General features: G+C 34.5%; 1 protein-coding gene across 1 annotated transcript in view; it reads left to right on the top strand.

Annotated features, from left to right (window-relative positions):
* Window positions 1-24,184, top strand: part of GPD2 (glycerol-3-phosphate dehydrogenase 2 (mitochondrial)) — a 144,382-nt gene that overhangs the window by 55,240 nt on the left and 64,958 nt on the right. The window contains exons 3-6 of the mRNA XM_004674642.2: window positions 1,296-1,467; window positions 14,294-14,418; window positions 15,937-16,034; window positions 16,943-17,106. Coding sequence (XP_004674699.1) covers window positions 1,296-1,467; window positions 14,294-14,418; window positions 15,937-16,034; window positions 16,943-17,106 — 559 coding nt within the window. The remainder of the gene's footprint in view (window positions 1-1,295; window positions 1,468-14,293; window positions 14,419-15,936; window positions 16,035-16,942; window positions 17,107-24,184) is intronic.

Below are 24,184 nucleotides of genomic sequence, written 5' to 3'. Positions count from 1 at the left end.
GGGAGCCGCAGCTACTTCAGTGCAAGCTCGATCCCCTGCCCCAGACGTGACCCACATGGTGTGGCAGACCTCTCCTGATCCGCCCACTTCTCCCCTCAGCAGTGTACTTTGTTGATCTGCCTCTTCTGTTCCCGCTCTGTCTCTGGTGAAGCCTCTCACCGCCTCTGTACTCAGCTGTATGAATAAATAAATAAAATTCCCCCCCCCCCCAAGAAGTCATTTATCAGAATAATCTCTTGGACAGAGCTATGGCCACCTATTGTACAGAATTTGGCCTTGTGCTTCAGAACTTCATATATGGCTCCTACAGCAGAGTAGGAACTGCCACTATGGGCTTTGCTGCTACAGTGACTTAAAGGAAAGAAAGGTCACATACCTGTGGGTGACTGACAGAATAATGCTAGTGGGTACTGTTTAATATTATTTTGGGAAAAGCCAGATATTTATTTTCTTCTCTAGATTTTTAATTCTGACTTAAAAAAAAAAGTCCTTTTTTTTATTTTACATGATAAATTTCATTATAATGAAAGAACTAGAACTTGAACTAGAGCTAGAGTTAGGGAAGGTTGTTATCACCTTCAGGGGTTATAGCTGGCTTTAATTAATGCATTTAAAAATCAAAGTAGTGTATGTTAAATATATAAAACCTATAATTTTATGTTAAGTCATTTAATGGAGAAGCATTTGAAATATTTGAAAAATATTCCAATTTGATATAGCTGATAAACTGGACAATAATTTCTGTTAAACAGATTTTTAAATTACACTAAGTTAAATTTATAGATACCCCAAACTGTAGGATATATTATTATCAGGAGAATTAAGGAATGAAGAACATATATTTTTAAGAAATTGCAGAAAGGCATAATGTGCATTTTCTTCCTTTTTTTCAACACTTTTAAATGTTATTTGAATGAATTACTGCTACTGGATAAAACACTTCCTTATGTTCTCCTATAAATTTTCTTAGACAAGGTATTTGGGAATTGCTATACTGTGTGGGAAATAATTGAAACTGACTGCATATAAAATTAAAACAAGCAGTTGAGATATTGAATCTGATACCAGGTGTTTCATGACTAAATAATTGTGATTCTTGAGGGAAAAAATAATACACCCCCAATTCCAAGGCCTTTTTTTTCTTACAAAGTAGCTGGTCCTATAACTCCCATTGTGGACTGTGGACTGTGGTCTAGCTCTAGCATTTACTTATCTTCATGACAGATTTTTATTGTAAAATTTGTTGACTTGGCATTCCAGATAAACAGCTGAAAATAATCCGCTTTTTACATTAGGTGAATCTGGCCTACGTTGAAGCAGCAGAGTACGTTTCAGAACCTATTAACAGGGAGCCTCCTTCCAGGGAAGCTCAGCTACTGACTTTGCAAAACACAGCTGAATTTGATATCCTGGTCATTGGAGGAGGAGCAACAGGAAGTGGCTGTGCGCTAGATGCTGTCACCAGAGGTAAGTTCTGATGTGGATGGAAGAACACAAACAAAGATTTTTTGTTCTCTCACCAACATAAACACTCTATTCTCTCTGTGCTAGTAAAATCACATGTCTGTTGTGTTTCCTAATCATCTAATCTTTGCACAGCACCTTAGCATTTTTTAAATCGAGGCACTTAAACACAGTTTTATAATGAAATATCATGTTTTTTTCTTTTAACACTTAAATAAATTTATATAAACAAGCAACTTTGTATTCTTTAAATTCATTGACTGGATGTTGTTATTGATTTATTTTTTCTAATACATAGTAAGTACATTTCAAGGAAATAAAATCACCTACATTAAGTAGCCACAATTTTAATTGTAGCCACAAATATAGGTAATGACTACTGAAATGAATTAATATATTAACATAATTCTTTATGTTTTCATATCTCTTCAAATCATCCCTTTCCCTGAAATACAAACCACAGCCTGAAAACTACAGTTCCCTGAGTATAAGTAATGGAAAAGGTAGTGGCAAATCTGTAGTTCATGTCTCACTCTGTCAGCATTTTGAAAGACATGATGAAAAGTTCTTTAGAAATGGAAACATGATATGTAAAGAAAGAAGCCTGTGGGATTGAACACAATATTTCTTTAATAATACAACTTGTTATTTTTGCCTGTGGTTATTAGCTTGGAGTTTGGGGTCAAGGAAATCTGGGTTTATTTCTGTCTTAGCTGGCTTAGATATATGTATGTATGTAAGTATAAGTATACATGTTTGTATATAGACAACTCATTTTATTTCTTGAAAGTTCATTACCTTTCAAATAAGGAAAATAGACCATTTGGCAATGATTGCTGTGAGGATTGTATAATCATGAAAAGGACTTATAATTTAGAAGTTCTCAAGAAATTGTAGATAGTGTAGCTGCTGCTGTTAACATGAAGGTCAAAGACTTTTACACTCCACTGTCCTAAAAAGAATACTTTGTGGTGTCCACAGATATACAGAGGTTGCAAAGTGCAGCAATTTATTTTAATTATTATATACTTATAGCAGTATTATACTCAATGGTAATAATTTATTGCATTGAATAATTCTGTTCATATTAAATTATTATCATAGTCATCCTATACTTAGTTGCCTTACATACCAGGTGGAATTTACTCAGAGAAAAGAAATTAATTTCATGAGACCTAGGTACACACAGACACAAAGTGTCCTAGATTTACTTCAGTTGTTTAGGACCCACACTTAAGTTTTGACTCATATAGATTTCATAGCCTAGCTTATGTCCTTTTTGTCAATTCTAAATAATGAGAAGTTATTCAAAATTTAAGTGCTGGAATCTATTCATTGCCAAATTTTCATATAATTCTCTGTCTCCATCTGTGGTTTATAAAATGAGCCTTGATTATCCTTGAACATTCTAAAGTAGATGGAAAGAATAGTCACAATTTTGTCAAGGTGTTTGACAGTTAGGCCCCTCGGGAGGAGGCCTGGGGAAGATAGTGAAAGAGAGGACACACTCTCAATGTAATGATAGTTCTTGTTTGGGATTACCCCAGTATATCCTGGGACCCTTGGAGTTAGAATTTACCAGGTGACAATTTTCTGTGTGTCAAAGAGGGATATTTTCTCAGTAGGATTTAAAAAAATACACCTTTTGGTTTCTTCTTTGTACTGGTAATGCTGTACTGAAATATACAGTAGTTCTTCCTCAGTTCTACAAATACCCAAAGATCTGGATGGCAATATGTGAAGTCATGTAAGAATATACAAAGATTGTCTATATACTTAGCAACATTAGGGTGTTCATACTTCTATGATGCTCATTTAGCCAAATTACATGAAAGAGAATACACCTTTTGAGATGTTTGAGGGTATTATCGACATTTAAAGGTGAAGATAGCCATGGCTTCAGAGAGTGGTCAGGAGCAAAACATTATGCTCTTTTGTATAATTAGCATTTCTTTATAGTTATAATTTAATCAGTTAAATATTTTGTTGATATGACATTAGCTTAAAATGTTACATAGGTTTCAGTATTATAATTTAACATCTGTAGACACTATTTTTTGATCGTCTCCAAAAATACAGTTTCTATCCACCACCACACAGTCGACCAGTTATCTAACTTACCCACTCTCCTTCTCATTTCCCTTCTGGTAACCACCATGTTTTCTTGCAATTTAAAAGTTATTTTTATTTGTCTTTGTCATTCATTTATTTTACCTTTCATATATGAGCAAAATCATAGGGTATTTGTTTCTTTTTCTGTGTCACTTATTTCATTGAGCACAATACCCTGATGGCCTTCCTGGTTGTCACATGTAAAGCAATTTTACCATTTTTTAAGACTGAGCAGTATTCTGTTGTCTATATACTCCACATCTTCTTGGTGGAGTATAGATTAGATTGTTTCCATATCTTGGCTATTGAAAACAATGCACAAATCTTTTAGAATTTGAGTTTTAATACTCCTTGGCTACATACACATAAATGAAATAGCTGGATTTCCATTCTTATTTTTTTGAGTCATCTTCATATTGTTTTTCATAGTGGCTGTACCAGTTTACATTCCCACCAGCAGTGCACAAGAGTTTGGCATATTCATAGATAGAATTTTAATAGGAGACATTGCGTGCTGAAAGTCTTTCAATCTGAGGTATAATGGAGAAAGCACTATGAAGTTAGTGTGTGTGTAAGTCAGCATGCTTCAATTTGGATTTTACAGGTCATGTGAGGAAGAATAAGAGAGGGGTAGACAGGAATGGGCCAAATTAACTAAGGGAAGACCTTTGGATAATGGGAGAGGCCAGTTGGAGATACTAAAGAGGTTAAATTTGGTGATGAGGAATGGTTAGGCAGAAATGTTCCTTCCTTTTGAAAAGTCTCACTTATACTTGCTTCTGTGAATTTTCTAAACTGATAACATTTTAAAAAGCATTGACAAGGTCATACCAGTTCCGATCTTGCAGTGTTTCTTTCAAATAAGTATATTTTATCAGTGGTACATATATATCATATTCTTTTTTTAACAGCAGGAAAAGTTATACCAGTGCTGTTTATGTTAATGATTTGTTAGGTTGAATCCAAAAACCTTCTTTTTCTATCTAAAATTCATACTGTTTGTGAGTCAAATACTGAACCAGCTTTGAGACTACAAGATTAATAAGATGTGGCCTTGCCCTCAGGAGCTTATAGTTTATTCATGTTTGCTGAACAAATACTTTTTCCCCTTTGGGCAGTGAGATACTCAGTAGTGATTAGTACATGAGCTAGTGCATTAATAGGGCTGTGAGGGATGATGATGAGGAGGAGGAGACAGATTCTGAAGCTTGAACACTGACCAGCTTTTTGAATTTTTATAGCTACTAACAGCTAAAAAAAATAATATACCTTTTAATATCTCTTGGCATATTGATTTCTGTCTTTTACAGTAACTGACTGAATGTCTCATTTTATACATATGGAACTATGATTTAAAATGGGATGGATAAGCCTTAGTTTGTATTTCTTTTATTATGCTGGTAGCCCTCTGGGGGTAACATTTATAATTAAAATGTATAGAGATGCTGAAGTCAATCTGTATTTATCCTTTTACTACAATTTCTGATCATATCAGTAGTCCTCTGAAGTGTGAAATAATCATGGGCATTTGGTTAATGAATTGTGCATTGTTGCTGTTCATTCATGGAATTTGCTCTTTTATTATATTTGATGCTTCACTTAACAACAAATTTTGCTTTCTCTGCATTTGATATGTTTTTACCAAATTATTCCTGATTGTATCCATTAATCTTTAGTCACATTTGACAAAAATAAATTACTGTGATCTTTTAAAGTTACCAGTAATAATTAGATTTTTCAGGACATCAAAGTTTTGGGGGAGCCACTAGATGTTAAAGGACTTGTATAAAAATGTTTATACATGCTTTTTGATAACATTCTATGCCCAAATCCAATTTTGGTAATAGATAAACAAAGATAATAGCAGAAAAAGAGAAAATGATGATGTGTTCATAATGAACATTTATTTGCTTTTTTACCATCTGCATTTTCTTGGGAATCAATTTTCATTTGTTTCATTTAAGAGTCTTATTTTATAAACATAGCACACATACATTCTCTTGCAAGTGTCAAAGTTTGGTAGACATTGCTTCACTCTTTAGCACCTCTCTGTCCGGTTTCTGAGAAATACAACCTGTATTCTGAAGTTGTAGGCATTTACCTCCCAAAGAGTTGGAATGAGGAAACTCTGATATATATTTACTTACTCAGAGTTCCTTATGGTAGTTTTTTCAGTTCTTTTTGTTCTTTTATGTGACTTGCCCTGTATGTATCAGAGATCACCTATATCACCTCAGAGATCACATTTTTGCTTTAGTCTGATTTGTAAACTTAATTTGTATGGATTTAATTCAAATTCCAGAAAAGACTGCCTCTTGCTGGAGGAAATATTAATTGTAACTTACTTAAAATGTCCTATATTTATAGGTTATGAATTGTATCTGACTAGCAATACATGAATTCTGTAATTCTTTCAAGTCCAAGGCAGAATAGCTGAGAGATTTAGGATACAGATTAGAACTAGGATCAAATCTTGTCACCATCACTTAGTAGTGACCTTGAAACAGTGTCTTAATCCTACAGATAGCCTCAAGAAGTTTGTCATACTTAAAGATTAACAATAACAATATGTAACTCTTTTACATAAGTAAAGATTTGTGAAAGGGAAGAGGTATGTGTATGCAGAAAAGGGAGAGCCTCAAAAGATAGTGCATTCTTAGAATTATAGATCTCCACCCCTCACTCTCCCACAACCACTTCCACCCATCTTGAGGTAGAGAAAATTTTTTCAGGATATCAGAACTGTAGTAGATAAGTTTGTTGCTAATGAGACTAGATTACAAATTTATTTTGTGGAAGGTTTTACAAATTCCTGCTAAAGTTTATCTGTAAATTTATCATAAATTTAATATAATGATTTTATTTAGCAGAATTCAGAGGGAGGTCTTGAGAAACTGAACTAAATTTTATCTGGAGAAATAAACCCATGAGATTTACTAGATTAATTCTGAAAAAGCATAATTAAGGGAGGAGAAGCTCTATCTGATATTAAAGTGTGTTCTAAAGCTTCTTTAATTAGTTTGCTAAAGGAATAGAGAACAATGGAACAAAAGTTTTTAAGCCCAGAAATACTAAATATTAAAGTTTAGGGCAAGGTAAAAGCAGTACTTATCATATGTCATTAACAGTGTTAGAATGCCCCCAAATATGTGTGTGCTTTCATATTAGCAGCACATGTGAAGTTTTTAAAAATAGAGAAGGAAAGGTATTTTTAAACATGACATCTATATGAGTAATTTTGTTTTGGAAAATCCTGCTGAATTTGATTTCATAAAAATGAAAAGTTACTAAAATATACCAAGTTTAGCCAAAATATAGTGAAGTAATCCCATGTGAAATTAGGAAACTATACATCACCTATCATAGAGGCTTATTTCAGGTTTCAACTTTTTTTTTTTTTTTTTTAAAGATTTATTTATTTGTGCATACAGAACTGGGGTATAGGCCAGAGGTTCAGGAGCGGCGAGAGGCTTCACCAGAGACAGAGTGGGGAACAGAACAGGCAGATCGACTAAGTACACTGCTGAGGGGAGCAGCGGGCGGGTCAGGAGAGGTCTGCCACGCCATGTGGTCCCTTCCGCGGCAGGCGTGAATCAAACTCATGCGGAAGCGGCTTTAGATTCTCAGTGCTGTGCTTTAACCCGCTGCGCCACCAGGGAGGGCCCAGGTTTCAACTTTTTTAAATCCTTTTTTGTTTTATGTTTCTATGAGAAACAATGATAGTTGAATTCTTATTTTAAACAATAGCTACCACCTATCTTTTAATAGGTGAATTTAATCCATCTCTATCCATTTTGATAAATATGCATTTATTTTGTGTTAAACCTTCCACTTTGTACTCTTTTTCCTTCACTCCCTTCCTTCATATTAAGTCAAATTGATAGCTCTCTTACTTGTGTACATGCATATTGTTGCTTGCTCCTTCCAATTCTCATCAGAGACTTTTCCCAGAACCAGCTGGAGCCTCTGTCTTGTGTTGATATGGAGCATCTAGTTACTGGGCTCAGTGGCTGCATTCCAGGCGGAGTCCACTTCCTGCTTCCTAGGCGTGTCCTTGAAAAGAGGTCCACAGTCCCAGACAGTGGCGGAGAGAAGCTTTTCCACCTCCTTTCTCAAGACATAAAAAACTCCTCAGCTCCAGTCTAAAGTGAGAATGTGGTCTCTCTCTCCATTTGCTTTCAAAGGGGACTTACACTCCTGTTACCCTTTCAGAACTAAAGGATGATTGCCTTTGCTTTTTCTGGAGCCAGATCCCAGCGAGGCAGGCTTTTGGCCTGACTAATCTGCTTTGAGTGTCTGCTACATTTGTGATCCATAGAATATTTATATTAGTTTTAAGTCAGCCATGTCTTCAAAAAAAAAATGCAACATATCTATGTGTGTGTGTGTGTGTATATATATATATATATATATATATATATACACATACACATAGATATTCACGCAATCTCACACATACACACGTATTTCTTTGGAGAAGAGGATGTATTGAAGGCTGAGTTTTTAATGCCATATTGATCAAAATCTTATTAATAACAATAACAGCAACAAATTGGTATCTGGATTAATAATATCTGTTTTGAAAAGGATAGTATTTATAGGAGAAATGTCTAAGATACATTGAAAATTGAAAAACAAGTTGTAAAGAATAAGCTTGTTAGTTATATTTATATTTAGAACAAACAAAAAACCCACTTGATAGACTTTCATAAGACTAGAAAACTTCTGATAAGATACATGGGGCATCTTTCAGAACTAGTATTAGCTACCTCTAGATTTTGTAATTAGCAAGTATTATTCTCTATTTTTACTCTTCTATTTTTGGCTATTCCTTCTGTCTTTGAACATTGACTGTTCAAACATTGGCTGTTTATGTAATAAAACAGTAAAAAGAAAACTACAATAGCAACTCTTAACTCCCTGAGATTGTAGTATTACAATTAATATTATGATATAATACATTTTTGTGTCTTCAAGCAGGTATGTACTTTATTTCCTTATATTAACAAAGGTATTAAATAAACAACCCATTACTGTATAATTCTATTAAATGCTAACATTTATTATTAGAAAGTAGGGACTGAAACATAGGACTTAGGTTATAAGAATTAATAAGCCAGGATTACCTTGCAGCTTTACAGGGCTGTTATTTATTTTTTTAGAGAAATTGATCCTTCATATAAAATGTTCAGCCTTTGGGTTAGTTCCTTTTCTTACTAATGGAAATGGTTTTTAAAATCTAAAGGTAAGTGCCCAAAGCTTTTCTAAAGCAGTATAAACTCCCTTTTCCTTAAACTACATCATTTTTCCTTCATGGGACATGCAGCCTTAATACCAATGCTTATGGTGCTAATAGACAGTTTCTAATCTTTTGATTTCTGTATTTATTACCTTGATTCCTCTGATAGTTATTTTATAATCATTACTCTTTCCATTCCATTTAAAAATTTCTAAATAGTGCCATATCTGAAAATTTATTCTAATGGAATAGTTAAAGATGCAGAGTTTAAATAAAAACGTAAGCTTACAGTACTGTGCTAGTGAAGGCCAGAAATAATCTAAAATGTTCACAAATGGAGAACTGAATAAATATATCATTATAAATATTTGATATAATACTATCCACACATTAAACATGAAATTATGAGAAAATATTGACATAAAGAGATGTTTACAATAAACAATGTTAAATGAAAATATTAAAAATAAATGAGTATGTCATCTGATCCTATTTTTGCAAAATGTACATATGTGATTATATACGTGCATAGAAAATGTGAACATTTAAACACTCAAATGTCAATTGTGGTTGTTTCTGAGTAGTGTGATGGCAGGAGTTTTATTTTGTTCTCTTTACTTCTCTGCATTTATTATATTGAGCATGTTTTTCATGCATAATAAGATAATCAGTAAAAGGTATTAAAATATACTTCTGTTCTATTTCATGTTGTGAAAGTTAAATGTCGTATCATTCCTCCCCTTAAATGGTAATTATCCCTCTATATTCATCCAACTGCCTTGATCCATGGATTGGTTTAGTGGAAGTGTTTCTCACTCAGGTCAGAAAAGGCAAAACTAAAAAGTTGTGCTTAGTTCACACTCCTACCTCTCCCCCACCCCTCACAGAAGACACAATTTTTACTTGCAAAGAGATAGGCAGAAGACTGAAAGATAGATTTGAAGTTTACTTTTTTCTGCTATAACTAAACCTGTTATTCCATCTATGGTTTTCAGAGTAATTTCCTCCATATATTAATGCTTTACCACTGTCATAAAATTCCTGATGCTACCTATTAAAGTAATCAATAATCCAAACAAAATAAGATATTATTATCACTCTTAAGTGTTCTGGGCTCATGTCAGTAATATCAGAGCTTACTGCTTCCATAAAAAGTAACTGCTGAAAAGAAACTAACACAAACGATTATTTCCCATAAGATATAGTTTAGAGAATTACGATTAAATATACAGAGAAGCTAACCCTTTATATAGGGAGGTCATTCTTTTTACTCTGAAGGTAGATAGCCCCCCCCCCCCCCAGTTCTGCAAATCCACAGTCAGTAGTAGTTGCTTAGAACATGGCTATGTTATTTTTGATGTCTTTTAAGCTTAATTTTATTTTACCTAAGAACACAATATGTTAGCATAGTATGTCACTTAAAAATACTGAGAAGAGAAAATCATCCCTTTCCATTTCTTTGCTTTACATTTTTAGTGTAGGAAAACTAAATTCTCTTTTTTAGATTAGTGATTTTTCAGGGGAGGAAAAAGTTTTGGATTTTTGAGAGGTGAAACAGAAAGGAGCTTATTATATAGCAATAATCAAGGATATTATCAGGTTTTTTAAAATTTTCATTATCTTGGCTATAGTTGGTTAATCAGTTAGGGAATATATTTATGAGAAGTGGTAATAATTTCTAATAATATTTTGGTTCTTCATTTTTTCCCCCTTACTCACTCCATCATTTCATCCACAGAAAAACAAGAAATCCAGAATATTTAGTAAATCATAACAGTTGAAAGATTTTAAATGTTTTTCTAAACATTTCTTTTGTAATTATAAAAGACTTATGATAATAATTATAGGTTATGGTACTTTAATAAATCAATTTAGCTTTAACTCTAAAGATAAAAAGTATTTTCATTTATTTTTACTATGGGATGAGCAATATAATTTCTTCTTAGAAATTCTGGTGGGTAGCCTAATGATGTGACACTGAGAATAATGGGACAGAAAAACAGCCTGACTTGACAGAAAAGCCTATTTTAACTTTTGTTGGTATTCACTAGGGCTTCACACATAAGTACATGTGAATAACTTTTTAAAATGTCCAATACTTGTAAAAGCAATTCTGAGGCTTTAAAGTGTTAGCTCTCACTTAAAAATCCTGAAATATCCCTGAGATGGCTTGCTAATTCCTAGAGTAGTTCCCTGCCTCACAATGTGTCAGTTGGGAGAAAGAAGGGAAAAAAAAATCCACCCTGACTGCAAAAGTACATAGAACTCTCTTCATGCCCGTCTATACATCCGTCCTCATTGTGGTGAGGCTGGACTCATCTTTGCCCTGCGTATTTGATATGATACCCATCCTCTAAAAGGTCTCCGACCTCCAAGCTTTCTCTCCCTCCAGCCTTCCTTCCACCTGTGCAGTTAGAGAAATCCTTCTAGAACAGTAATCTGATCTCTCAGTTTACACACTTGGGCAGTTCCCCTGGCAGGAGCACAGAAGTATTTCTTAAAACAATATCTGAGAACTTCTGGCATAAAGCTGTTTTATTCCTTTTTTATAACAATTTAAAAATTTTAACAAGTAGCCTCTGTTCTTCCAAATGAATGCCCTTGTAACTGAGTAGAGTTCATGTTCATGCATGTGTGGCACTGATGATATCTTGTACTTTGTGTATAGAAGTACTTTCTTTTCCAACTGCTCCATAGCTTGGAGCTGTGTTCTCAGAGCATTTTGAGAAGATCCAGATAGTACTTACATGTAAGAAACTAGTCCATAGGACAGGCTCCAGATCCTTCAGTGTGGATGAAAGACTCTTTGTTATCTGCCTCTCACTCTTCCTCCCACTTCCTGTCCTTCATATTGTCCCTCAGACCCTGCACGTTGGCCCATGAGTGACAGCAGCCCTGTAGAAGCTGGACCATTTCAAGCATTTGCCCTTTCTTGCTTAAGCAGGCCTTGGCCAATGATAAGTCCCTTTCTTTCCTTTTTCTACCCCTCCCCCTGCCGCCTTTGCTGATGACTCCATTGTCAAGTACACTAAAAGCTACTACCTTGAGTGTAGTTATTGTGTACACAGGGAAGTATATCATTAGCAAATGATCCCCTAATTGTAGTAGCTAAAACCAACATTTATTAAAACACAGTTTCAGTGGTTCAGTAATCTGGGTGTGCTTAGCCTGAGTCTTCTGGCTCCAAGTCTCTCCCAGGCTCATTGTTTCCTAGCAACTCACATGACGGTTGGTGATATTCAGTTCTGCATGGGTTAAAGCACTGAGACTGCAGATCTTTATGACCTTCTGCCCTGGGAACCTTCCTCAGTTACTTAATTCACACATGATGGCTTGTTTCATCCAAGTATGAGAGAGCATTCAAGAGAGAGTACTGGAAAGAGAAGAAGTTAGTTTTTTGGAATCTAATCACAGAAGTGACATGCCTTTATTGTCGCTGTGTTCCATTTGTTAGAAACCATGGGCTAGTTCCAGCCCATGCTCCAGGGTAGGGGACTGCATCCTAAGAAGTGGGGATTACTGGAGGATAAGATATCTGTCTGCTACAACCTGCAGAGGGCCCTTTGTAGGCAAGCCCAGGTGGGGAACCGTGGTCTGATTGGAAGGCTGTTTTTCCTCTGCCAGTCTTAAGTCTGAACTTCTTATAGTGCAGGTATCTTTTGCTGTGATTGATTCCAAGGTTCAGAAAGAGGTATATTTAAATAATCTGTCTCCTAAATGCTATTTGAATGTCAACTCCCTCATCTGATCTTCAACTGAAGAGTAAATGGCACTATTTTAGTGCTGGAAGAACTCTCTGTGTTGGACTTACTAAGAAAAGGTGATAGAGGTCTCCAAGGCAGTGCATTTTTAAAAGACTACAAATGTAATCTTGACCACACAATTTTGGGTTCATGCAGTGAATTTAACTTCTAACTCAGTAAAATAAGTCATCTGTACTTCAAATTTAGCACCTATAGAATTGCTGTACTTTGTTTACTTGCTTCTCTTTGGCTGGAAGCCACTTGACAGTTTGGTTCATGCCTAATTCATTTCTAACATCAGCACTTTGCCTGGCTTTTAGGCACTCAGTATCACACACACACACACACACACACACACACACCTGATATTCTGACTTTTCTGCCTTTTTTTTTTTAAATATCCATTAGTAAATGTATTAAGAATTGCTAGGATTTTATAGATTTTCTTTGGCAAAATGTTTAAATAGAGTGACCTAGGTCTACAATACCTGTAATTTTTGTGTTACTTTGCTGGCTAGTTAGACCATTGCTGTTTTTGCCCAGAGATCAGAGTTCTCTACTTATCTCTTTACAGTTTCCAAATATTTTGTCCTTTTAAGTTAAGGGGATTGCCCTGATTTTATGATGACATTTGGGTACGGTATTTAAACTTTTAAAAGTTATGAAAATGACCCTTTGATATTAAATGTAATAAATGGTTCTGTACTGAATACATGTACAGTTTCTCTTATATAAGCTTTCTATGCCCAAACGGTTCAGTTATGTATTCTTATTGTAATTGGATTCTATGGCATTCTCATATCCCCCAGGAGTAGGTCAAGCCCTGAGCATTCCTCATGGCTTGATGTTCATATAATCTCTGGGTCTTTTGAAGCTAGCTCTAAATTGATCTATGGGACTTGTAGGAGTGCTTGACCTACTAAATCCTGAAGATGCAGGCATGGTGTCTCTGCAAAGAAATAAAACAAAATCCAATAGTTTAATTTCTAAGAGATTTATTGATACCCCCAAGTAAGGGGGTGGATGGATGTCTTCTACAACTGACCTATCTTTGTTTTTTATTACCAAGAATATTTTCTTTTGTGTGTATCCTTTGCACTGGGTTCATTTGTCCTGCCTTGTAGTTTTGCCTTCAGTTCTTATAAAATTGTATTTGTTTGTGTTAAGTTAGACTATAAACTCTTCAGGAGTAGAGGTTATTCTCTTTCTTGTTTTTTCTTGATTTCTTTGGTCTTTTTCTCATCTTGTACCATTATTATATCAATCTAGAAAAAGATGCCAGGCAATAGGAGGTTTAATCCAGATTTAATGATGATGCCTTAGAATAGATTAAAGATGGGGAACTGGCCCCCATTTTGACTCTTGTAGTGAGGAGTGAGTTCCAGAACATTTTGTAACAATACTAGTTAACTCTGGGAAAAGATGGGTGCCAGGCTCTCCTTGACCTCATAAATACACCAGTGTATGATTCTACCATGAAATTGTACGGCAATATTTTCTAGTTTATGATTTATTCACAGTTTAATATGCTTCTAGTTCTGGCTTGACTTTTCCCCTAGGAAGAGACTAAAATCTCTTCATTATAACATAGACAGTGTACTGCACTTTGAATACAAATTTATCCATGTTCAGAGCAATTTTTCTTGTGATTGTCTCTACCCTGGAGAAGTACCTTTAATGAATTACATACAAATTGTGTAATTTAAGAAGTTAATTTGGTTTTCTGGTTACACAGGACTAAAAACAGCCCTTGTAGAAAGAGATGATTTCTCATCAGGGACCAGCAGCAGAAGCACTAAATTGATCCATGGTGGTGTGCGATATCTTCAGAAGGCTATCATGAAGTTAGATATTGAGCAGGTAATTGTGTATGCTGGTTGTTAAACAAAAATTGCAACTATGCTTTCTTTTTTTCTATCCAATTAAATGAGACTTTTTGTTAAACGGCTCTAACATTTCTTCATTTCTTCCTGTTGAAAATACTTGTTCTGCTGGACTATCTTGCAGAAGAGGTATGCCAGTTCTTTTCTGTAATATGTTTATGAGTGATTAGGGACTTTTCCTACACAGGCATATCAAAGTATAGACTTTGAAAATCACTTTTTGATGTGTTGCCTTTTAACAATTTCGATTTGTTTCTTGTTTTTTTTTTTTTGTTTTTTTTTTTTTGCCAATGGCAACTGAATTGCTATTTCCCAAGAAGTTTCAGGAGAGCTATATTGCAGTATGGAAGGAGTATTAAATTGATCTTCCTAACTGCAACTGAAATCTTATGTTCATTTTGTTACTGATATGCTCTTAAGAAAAAGGTGTTCTTTGAAAATCACTTTTTGATGTGTTGCCTTTTAACAATTTCGATTTGTTTCTTGTTTTTTTTTTTTTTTTTTTTTTTTTTTGCCAATGGCAACTGAATTGCTATTTCCCAAGAAGTTTCAGGAGAGCTATATTGCAGTATGGAAGGAGTATTAAATTGATCTTCCTAACTGCAACTGAAATCTTATGTTCATTTTGTTACTGATATGCTCTTAAGAAAAAGGTGTTCTGGGTTATGCTTATCTTATGCAGCCATTTATTTTGTCCAGGCTGCTACCATTTGAAAACTGCAAAGTCAGTGTGGAAGGTGACATTTCCCAGAGGGGCCCTTCCAAAAAAAATCTGAACTACTTACCTGCTTTTCATATGTGAAAAACACAGGAGCACTAACTTGACATTGTCAGTTTTGAATCTGCCTCTCTTTCTTACATCTCTTTGGCATCAGGATGGATGCGTGGCAAAGAGTAGGGATTTAGAATCAGATGATTCATGGCATATTCCAGCTTATTTACTCAATTTTTGTGAATCTCAGGTTTCTCATTTGTAAAATTAGTATTGTAATAGTAATGTTGGCTCTTCAGAAAGGTGACATGATGGCTAAAGGAGTTATAAGACAAAAGCTTTTTTTATAATCTATAAAATGTTCTTCAACTCCTGGGTGTCATTTTTGCTTGGGATAGTGGAGACAAGAAGGAAAGGCTGAGAGTGAATTTGAGCAATCTGTTATCTCTTACATGAGAAATATAGGGAGCTATGAAAGGGGACAATACAGAGAATGCAAGATAAATTGTTACAATAATCTTGTGACTCAAGTCAGGAAAATATCTTACACCTGGGAACTCTGACAGCATGTTTTTCTCCTATGCAAATATAGTTAAGGTTTCTAAAAAATCTTTCAGGTTGACAGCATGATGTATTATTAGAAATTTGATTAGGAGGGAGCTATCCTCGCTCAGAGGTAAGAGAGGTTTCTGTGTATCAATCAGTTGGCAGGGTGTCTATTTGCCATTTGAAAATATTATGATCTGTTACTGCCAAACTAATTTTCTCTGTTTTGCTTTTCAGTATAGAATGGTAAAAGAAGCCCTTCACGAACGTGCCAACCTACTAGAAATTGCTCCCCATTTATCAGCTCCACTGCCTATAATGCTTCCAGTATACAAGTAAGCTCTTTGATTTCTTTCTATTATTTTCTTATCTGAGGTCAGTAGTCCAGTTGTTTTAATGTGTATTTTTTTTTAATTGGTTGTGCTATTTAATCATTTTTAAATATTTTCCTTTGTTATATTTATAAATGTGCCTTTTCCTAGATTGCTCTCTTCTGCCCTACCTCTAAGGGCTAGACCTCCAAAAGCAAAAGAGGTTGTGTTTTATATGTGTAATTAGTAATTTCTGTATCCAATTTTGTGATAATATGTAGAGAAGCACTGGGCAACACAAGCAGGTCATTTGCAGACCAAAATGCAAAGTCAAATAGTATCCTGCTTCAAAATCCAAACCTAATATTTACCAACTCTAATCCTAAATCATTTTGAATAGTTTGAAATTTATAAACTAATGAAAAATGAAAACTGGTTTGGAGAGTTCCAACTATCAGTTACGAAAACCACTTATACTGATAGTAGAGCTATCTATGAAATCACCTTATTTGGAATACATACACTATAAAAATGAACTGTGTAACTATTAGCCATGTGAGTATTGTGAGGACCTAGAACCAGATTTTACATTTTTTGTTTATTCTCTGTTATAGATTAAACGAGTGATTGCTCTGGGTGAACCTTAGCATCATGTAGTTCCCCTACCAAAGCTAGTTAAATAAATCTCTAGAAATGTGAGACCTAAGCATCTGAATTACTTTTGATGTTTTCTAGGGAATGCTAATATGCATCCAGGTTGAGCCCTACCTTGCAAATGATTTCATTTACTTACAAAATGCCACTAGGTTGTTGTCAAAAAGTCGTGCAGTTCTCTTGTTTCCTTTGCAATACCCATGTAGATATATTTTACCTAAAGTAACATTCTAAAATGTTCGCTGTCTGAAGAAAGTTTTCTTCCTCTGCTACTGTAGGTGGTGGCAGTTACCTTACTACTGGGTAGGAATCAAGCTATATGATCTGGTTGCAGGAAGCAATTGCCTGAAAAGTAGTTACGTCCTCAGCAAATCAAGAGCCCTTGAGCATTTCCCAATGCTCCAGAAGGACAAACTAGTAGGAGCAATTGTCTACTATGATGGTATGTGGTTTTTTTTTTCATTCGATGCTTTTCTTACATTCATGATCCTTATAGTTTATTCTTCTTTAAAATACTTTGCTTTTACTTTTATTGCTAATCTTACACAGCTCAAAAATACATGTACACACATGCTTTCCATTTTAGCTAGTATGAACTGAAACTGCTCATAGTGTTTTCCTTTTAATATTGTTTATTTTTGCATATTCCTTTTATTCTTTCATGTCTACTTTGTATCTCATGGTTGGTTTGGTACATTTTGCGTCATGAATTTGGACCCCACCCTTGTTCCATTTAATGTGTAGCGTGTTTGCCAGCAAATATTTCTCTTATGATGAATACAGCTGAGCAGCTGTTAGTTTTTCTAGATAAAACCTCTGTTTTCAAGAGTTTATAAACCTATGGAAAAATGCCCCCAGCCTGAAATTTACATGTTTATATTTTGCACAGGATATAATTTTTGAACTTAACGTTTATATGCTGAAGGTAGATGAACATTGCATCCACTTTTATTGCTTATTTTGTAAATGTTAGATGCTCTCTAACAGTGCCTTTGCCTAGTAGCCATTTACCATGTGTTTCAGTTTCATTCAATGTGTATATGTGTGTGTGAGAACAATCTAGTTTTGTATACTTTTTAAAAAAAATTTATTTATTTATGGATAAAGAACTGGGTACAGGCCAGAGGTGCAGGGACGGTGAGAGGATTCACCATACACAGAGTGGGGAGCAGAACAGGCAGATAGATGAAGTACACTGCTGAGGGGAGCAACGGGCGGGTCAGGAGAGGTCTGCCACGCCATGTGGATCTCCTCCGGGGCAGGCGGGCATCGAACTCATGCGGAACTGGCTTTAGCTTCTTCTTCTTCTTTTTTTTTTAATGGCTTTAGTTTCTTAGTGCAGTGCTTTAACCCGCTGCGCCACCAGGGAGGGCCCAGTTTTGTATACTTTTACTTGAGGAAACTAATCACTTAACACATCTATAGGACACTATAGTAAAAAACAAACCATGAAAAGCAACTTGTGAAATTTTATTCATAAAGACTGTATGAAACTGGAAATAGTCTGAGAATATCCATTTATAAGAAACAGTTGGGCAGAGATAACTGTCTAACTCAAAAAGTCTTGGGAATCTTATGGCATAAAGGACGTACAGAGTAGGCTTTGTAGATTAGTTCATTTTTTAACTGCCATTATCAGATTTTTTTGGTATCTACTATTAAATATTTAAACTCTTAGCTTGAAGAAATATTTTTTGCTTTTTGCATTTTCAGGTGCCTTTCATGCTTATACTTAATATTACCAGGTATTATCTGGCTGCCCCGCACATTTTTTTCTTCTTGTCATTGTTAGTTTCTAAATCAATTTAACTGTCTGTCAGACCTTCATGTGTGAGTGCAAAATGTGTATGTGCAGAGGGAGCAATGGGGACAAACAAAATGTCCTACGAGTAATAATATTAGAAAAATGTTAAGGGTCTTAGACAAACATTAAAAGCTATAAAATTCACATTTTCAGTGCCTTCCAGCATCCGAACACCACAGGGGGTGTTACTTAACTACTTTTTTTGGTGCCCTTGATTGAGCCTACATGTTAAAGGACAATCTTAACTGTGTGAATTTGCTTTCTCTGAATCAGACCCTTAATGTAATTCATTGTAGTTTTTTTTTGGTGATTGTATTAAAAAGGTTTTTGGTCCAGGAGGAGTAAGGCATTCTGCAAATGGCATCTGTCCATCTTGACCCAGAAGTGTTTGTAGCCTTTGTCTCTTATTGCTATTCCCTCCCAAACAAACCCTTTCACATACTTGGCATTTTCTCCAGCATGTGATGTAGTAATACTACTTTATTCTTTTATCTTGTGTATATTTAAATTACCTTAAGAGGTATATTAATGGATGGGTGTCATATCTCAGTTTGTGATGCTCTATATTATATCGATTTGATACTCTTAAGAATAGTAGATTTTTACTGATTTTACATGAAGAAATCAGGGGAAATGTATGTCACATAATGCGGCAGAAATATTACCCTGGTGAAAGCAAGGGGAAGAATTCTTTCTTTAATCTTGAATTGACTTTTATAGATGCCACAGTTTGCAAAATTATGAGTTTAGCAAAAATTATTCAAAAGAATCAAAATCATTTTTAAAAATAATTTCAAATTGATATTTGAAAACTGATTGTGAGATCTCAAGTCTTGAATCTAAAAGGTAAAAGTAATTAATATTCAAGTCATTTGAAATTCATACCTTTTTTAGTCTTGTTCAGAAATGATACAGGCCCAGCTATGTCATATTTGAGGGATCACAAAGCAAGAGTGTGGTTCTCTGGTTTCACAACTGTATTCACAGATAGGACATACATTTACCTAAAGGTAAGATAAATTAAATATCAATTTGGAAATAAGGCACAAAGGAGCATATAAGTTAAAGAATTAAATACACTAAATATGTGCTCAGAGAAAGGAAGAGATGCCTTACCCTTAGATCAGAAAAATAGTATTAACAGCCTGCTAGCAAAGTGTTTGAGGAGGAAAAAAATAATTTCTTAATATTTACAATTGCAAATGAAGTTTAAACATTGCAATTTATAAGATAACCTGTCTTAACATGATGAAAAGTACTCTTCATAACTATCCATTATTAGAATGTAAATAGCAGTAACTCAAATAATTTTAAAATCACTTAAGCTGCTTGATATATATTACTTCAAAAATAATTTATCAAGAGGGAAAATGGCACAAAATGATGTGAAAATAAACTATTATATTATTAAAAAAAGATAAATTGAGAAAAAATTTTATTGAGGTGAATGCATATAACATAGTATTAACCCTTTTAAAGTGGACAAAAGTAACAAATTTTATAACTCTCACCTTAGAATAATCTTGATTATGATGAAAAAGAGGCACAAGCTATTACTAGATAAATTGTTAAATGCTACAGGAAGTTTCGCTAACTAAAAGTCTTTTTGGTAATATATCAAACAATTACTTCAGCACCAGGAAAAAAGAAACACAGTGGTGGGAAAGTATAGTCAGACCAGTAAATATTGTCATGCACTTGGACCAGTGGGTGAGATAATCTTTAAGGTTCCTGTAACACTCATGTGTGTTATAGCTATAAGATTTTCTCTGAAATATGTAACGTACAAAAGTCAAAAAATTTTTCTAACTACTCCTAAGAGAAATCAATCTTAAATAAATAGTGATGGTCATTGTATGTGATCAAGGCACTATCTTTTCTACAATAGTCAATCGAGATAATAAGATAAATTCTATATACTTTTAAATGTGGTAAATAGTGCCTATTCTCTGCTTGGCATATATATAATCCATTGCCATATTTTGTTGTTATTGCTAAAAAACAAACACACATCAGAAGGAATAACTGCTATCATTTCAATACAAAGTAGATGTCAAATTTCTCAGTAAAATCCATATAAAATGAAAGGATAGGAAGAGATATACCTGTTTATAATTCTCCTTATATTCTGCTAGAAAAAGCATACTGTCAACTCACTGGTTTTTCTGACAGAGACATGCCCTAGTGTTTTCTATCAGCAAATTGCTGAATCGTATAGAAAGGCCACCGGTTGGAACCCGCCATCACTGTCACCACTGGTAGGGGGTTACTAGGAAGAAAGAAGTGTTTAAGGTACACAAGGAGTGTTTAAGACATGACAGACTCGGCTGACTCAGGCTGTGAGATTGTGTGAACCAGTTGTGACGGGGATAGCTGGTTTCGCAGGAACTTATTTGTCTTTCTCAACTTACTTCAGTTTTCCTGTTCATGGAGTAGATCTTTGGTGCCATTCAAGTTGGACTCCAGTCATCCATTCTACTGTATAGAAAATGAGATATAATTAAAAATCATTAAATATTTAAAACCATTAAATATGCCCATTAAGCTTCTGTAAAATAAAACTGGAGACTAAAATTGAAGTCTTAAATTCCTCACAGAGTCAAAGCACTGACAGAGAGAGATGTCTGTTATTTCATACCCAACGATGCCCTTAAGTATTCCTTATGCACATATGAAAATAGCAACCTGCAAGGAATTACACTGCGTTTCTTACTGCAAATAAAAGTTAGTTACATCGATGCTTTAAAGGGGAAATTAAAGCCTAGGTTTCACTAGAATATTCATTTTTATTCCAACCTGAAACTCACAGCATACAAATAGATGAATTCAGCTTGTGACAGAGCAAAGCCAATTTAATCTCTGGCTCCCCTGAGGTAAATGTAGTTCATGGTCCTGCCCCCACCCCAACCTCAGCCATAATCCCTGACTCCTGGAGGTAAAAATGCACTGAAGTGAGGAAAATTCTGCAGCAGGATATAATGATCCAAAATGACAGGGACAATAATGACAATGAATTTCATGTCTCCCAGTCATGAGCTGGAGATGCTTGACTAGGCTGACTTATACAATTAAATTGTTACAGGTACAGCAGGAGATGCAGTTAGCTGTGTGCTTTGGGGAGCGATGCCTCTGGCAAAAGGGATATTGTGGAATCCAGATTCTTCTGTAAGGAACAAACTATTACTCCTCTAGGCATAGGCATACACCGCAATGTACACTTTAATAAAAAGAGAGGCTGGGCTAAAGACAAGTCTTTTAAGGTGTTGATTTTATCTACTTTGAAAGCTTAAAAAAATCAATTACCCAATAACACAATGGCGAATTTTTTCTTGGACTTAATGTTTTTGTTTTTGTTTTCCTGTTGCTTTCCTGGAACATAAGTCAAGTCTAAAGGTGGTACCTTTAATCGTTATTTATACTATTTGTAAATATAATTGTTGGGATTAGCTGGGTGTTATCACTTTAAATCTTTTTTTTTATCACTTTAAATCTTAACCAACACATTAATTTCTTCAGATTACTAAAAGTTAGTTGAATAAATAGCTGAATACTATAGATTCACAAACAAAATAGCAGTGCCATTATCCAAGCTTGGCTAAGTGCTTTTAATGCAGTGCTTGTAAGGTCAGCATGGTCATCTCAGCATGGATGGGGAAAAGGTGAGTCTCAGGGGGTACACAAGATGACCCTGCATTTAGGCAGAACATAGAACTTCTACTTAGACTATCAAATTCCTTATAAATAAGTTTTTATATAGCTCGAATGTCCATAATATGAAAGTACATGTATATGTGTGTGTAAATATATACATATATATGTATTATGTATATGCACAATAGTACCAGCATGTATAATTAGTAATAACACATTAGTAATAATATAAAATTATATACATATATTAATATTGGTATTATATGCTGATATTTACTTTTGGAATGATTGACTTAGGTTATTTTTTTTTTCAAAACTGCATTGGAATTTGTCATCATTTTATATCTTTGATAATTTGAATGTTTTTAAATAAATGTATTTAGTGAGAGGGAAAATACCTCTGAGGAGTAAAGATATCAGAGTTCAATTTCTGTGAACTTGGAACTAAAAAAGTAAACAACCGTTGCTTAGGGAGACAGTACCTTGGGAATATCCCAATTACCAAAATTTGTCATGATACATTAAGGCTTCTTTTTATTGCCCTTTTTTTTTATTTATATCTTAAAAGTGTAGATCTATTTAAAAATGTAAAGTTCTACTTGCTAGGAGTTCATAAGGCTCCTAATTCTTTTGAGATCTTCATTGTCAAGGCTTAAAATTACTAAATATTCATGCATATGGAAGAATACATATAGCACATATATAAGTTGTGAATCTTAATCATAACAACTGTAGAATCCTCTAGTTTCCTTTACAACTAGAATATTACTGATAGATTGATATTCTTTGCCATTTCAAATTGATTGTTTCTTCATTTTTCTTCCTTTTTCATAGAAAAAACTCCTATTCTGAATTTTATTAGAGTTCCTGCTTCTCCTTATATAACATCTTAAAGCAATCTATTGTTTAATTTTGTTTTTAAGTTCTGTAAAAATATAACATGATGTGTTCCATAAGTTGATATAAGCTTTTTGGAAAACAATTTGACTTGGTAAAGATGAACTTTCATGATTCTAATTATATGCCTAGGGATACTTGTATACCAGGAATGTATACAGGAAATAAATACAGAAAGTTTATTGAGGCATGGAACATTATTTCAAAAGGCAAATAATTTAAATATCCATGAGGAGGCAAATGAATAATTAGGGCGTGTTAGTAATAGTCAAACAGCATTGAAAGTGAATGAACTAAGTTAAACTGAATAACACAGATGAGTTTTAGAAAAATACTGTTGAATAATCATGATAACATGTTTCATAATTTTAAGCATCATAATCATACTTGAAAGCTGCTTTTGAAAGGACTGTAGTGTAGTTGAAATAATTGACAATGTGGAGGTAGATGAGTTAGGTCTACAAATGTTACTGAGTTTTTTTTTTTTTTTTACAATAAATAGTTTATTTTTACATAATTTTGTACATTTTTTTATCTCAATTGTAATTCCCGTGGGTTTCCCATCACCGAGTCACCCGTGTGCCATCACCATAGTCCCATGCACTTCCCTCCTCCCAGCCCCCATTTTTGATCCCATTCCCCAATCCACCCCCACAAAATGTCTCTGGTATATGGCTGTTCATTATTTTTATTATTTTCTCACCTGGTCCATTATACTCCTGCTATGAGAGAAACCATCCAGTATTTTTCTTTCTCTTTCTGGCTAATCTCACTAAGCGTGGTCTTTTCCAGCTCCATCCAAGTTGCTGCAAAAGACATGTGTTTCTTTTTGTTGTTGTTGTTGCTGAGTAATATTCCATTGCATATAGTACCATATCTTTTTAATCCAGTCATCTACCTTTGGACATTTGGGCTGCGTCTATGTTTTTCCAATTGTAAATAAAGCAGCAATAAACATGGAGTGCAGGTAGCTTTTTGAATCAGTGTTTTTGTGACTTTTGGGTAGTTACCTAGGAGTGGGATTGCTGGGTCGTAGGGAAGCTCCATGTTTAGCAGTTTGAGGAACCTCCAAACAGTTTTCCAAAGTGGTTGTACTAGTTTGCATTCCCACCAGCAGTGCAAGAGAGTTCCTTTTTCTCCACATCCTCGCCAACATTTGTTGTTGCTA

The sequence above is a fragment of the Condylura cristata genome, unplaced genomic scaffold (assembly GCF_000260355.1).
Source record: "Condylura cristata isolate star-nosed mole 26May11 unplaced genomic scaffold, ConCri1.0 scaffold00002, whole genome shotgun sequence".
Classification (NCBI taxonomy): domain Eukaryota; kingdom Metazoa; phylum Chordata; class Mammalia; order Eulipotyphla; family Talpidae; genus Condylura; species Condylura cristata.
The sequence above is the reverse complement of the archived record's forward strand: the minus strand, read 5'-3'. Positions and strand labels throughout refer to the sequence as shown.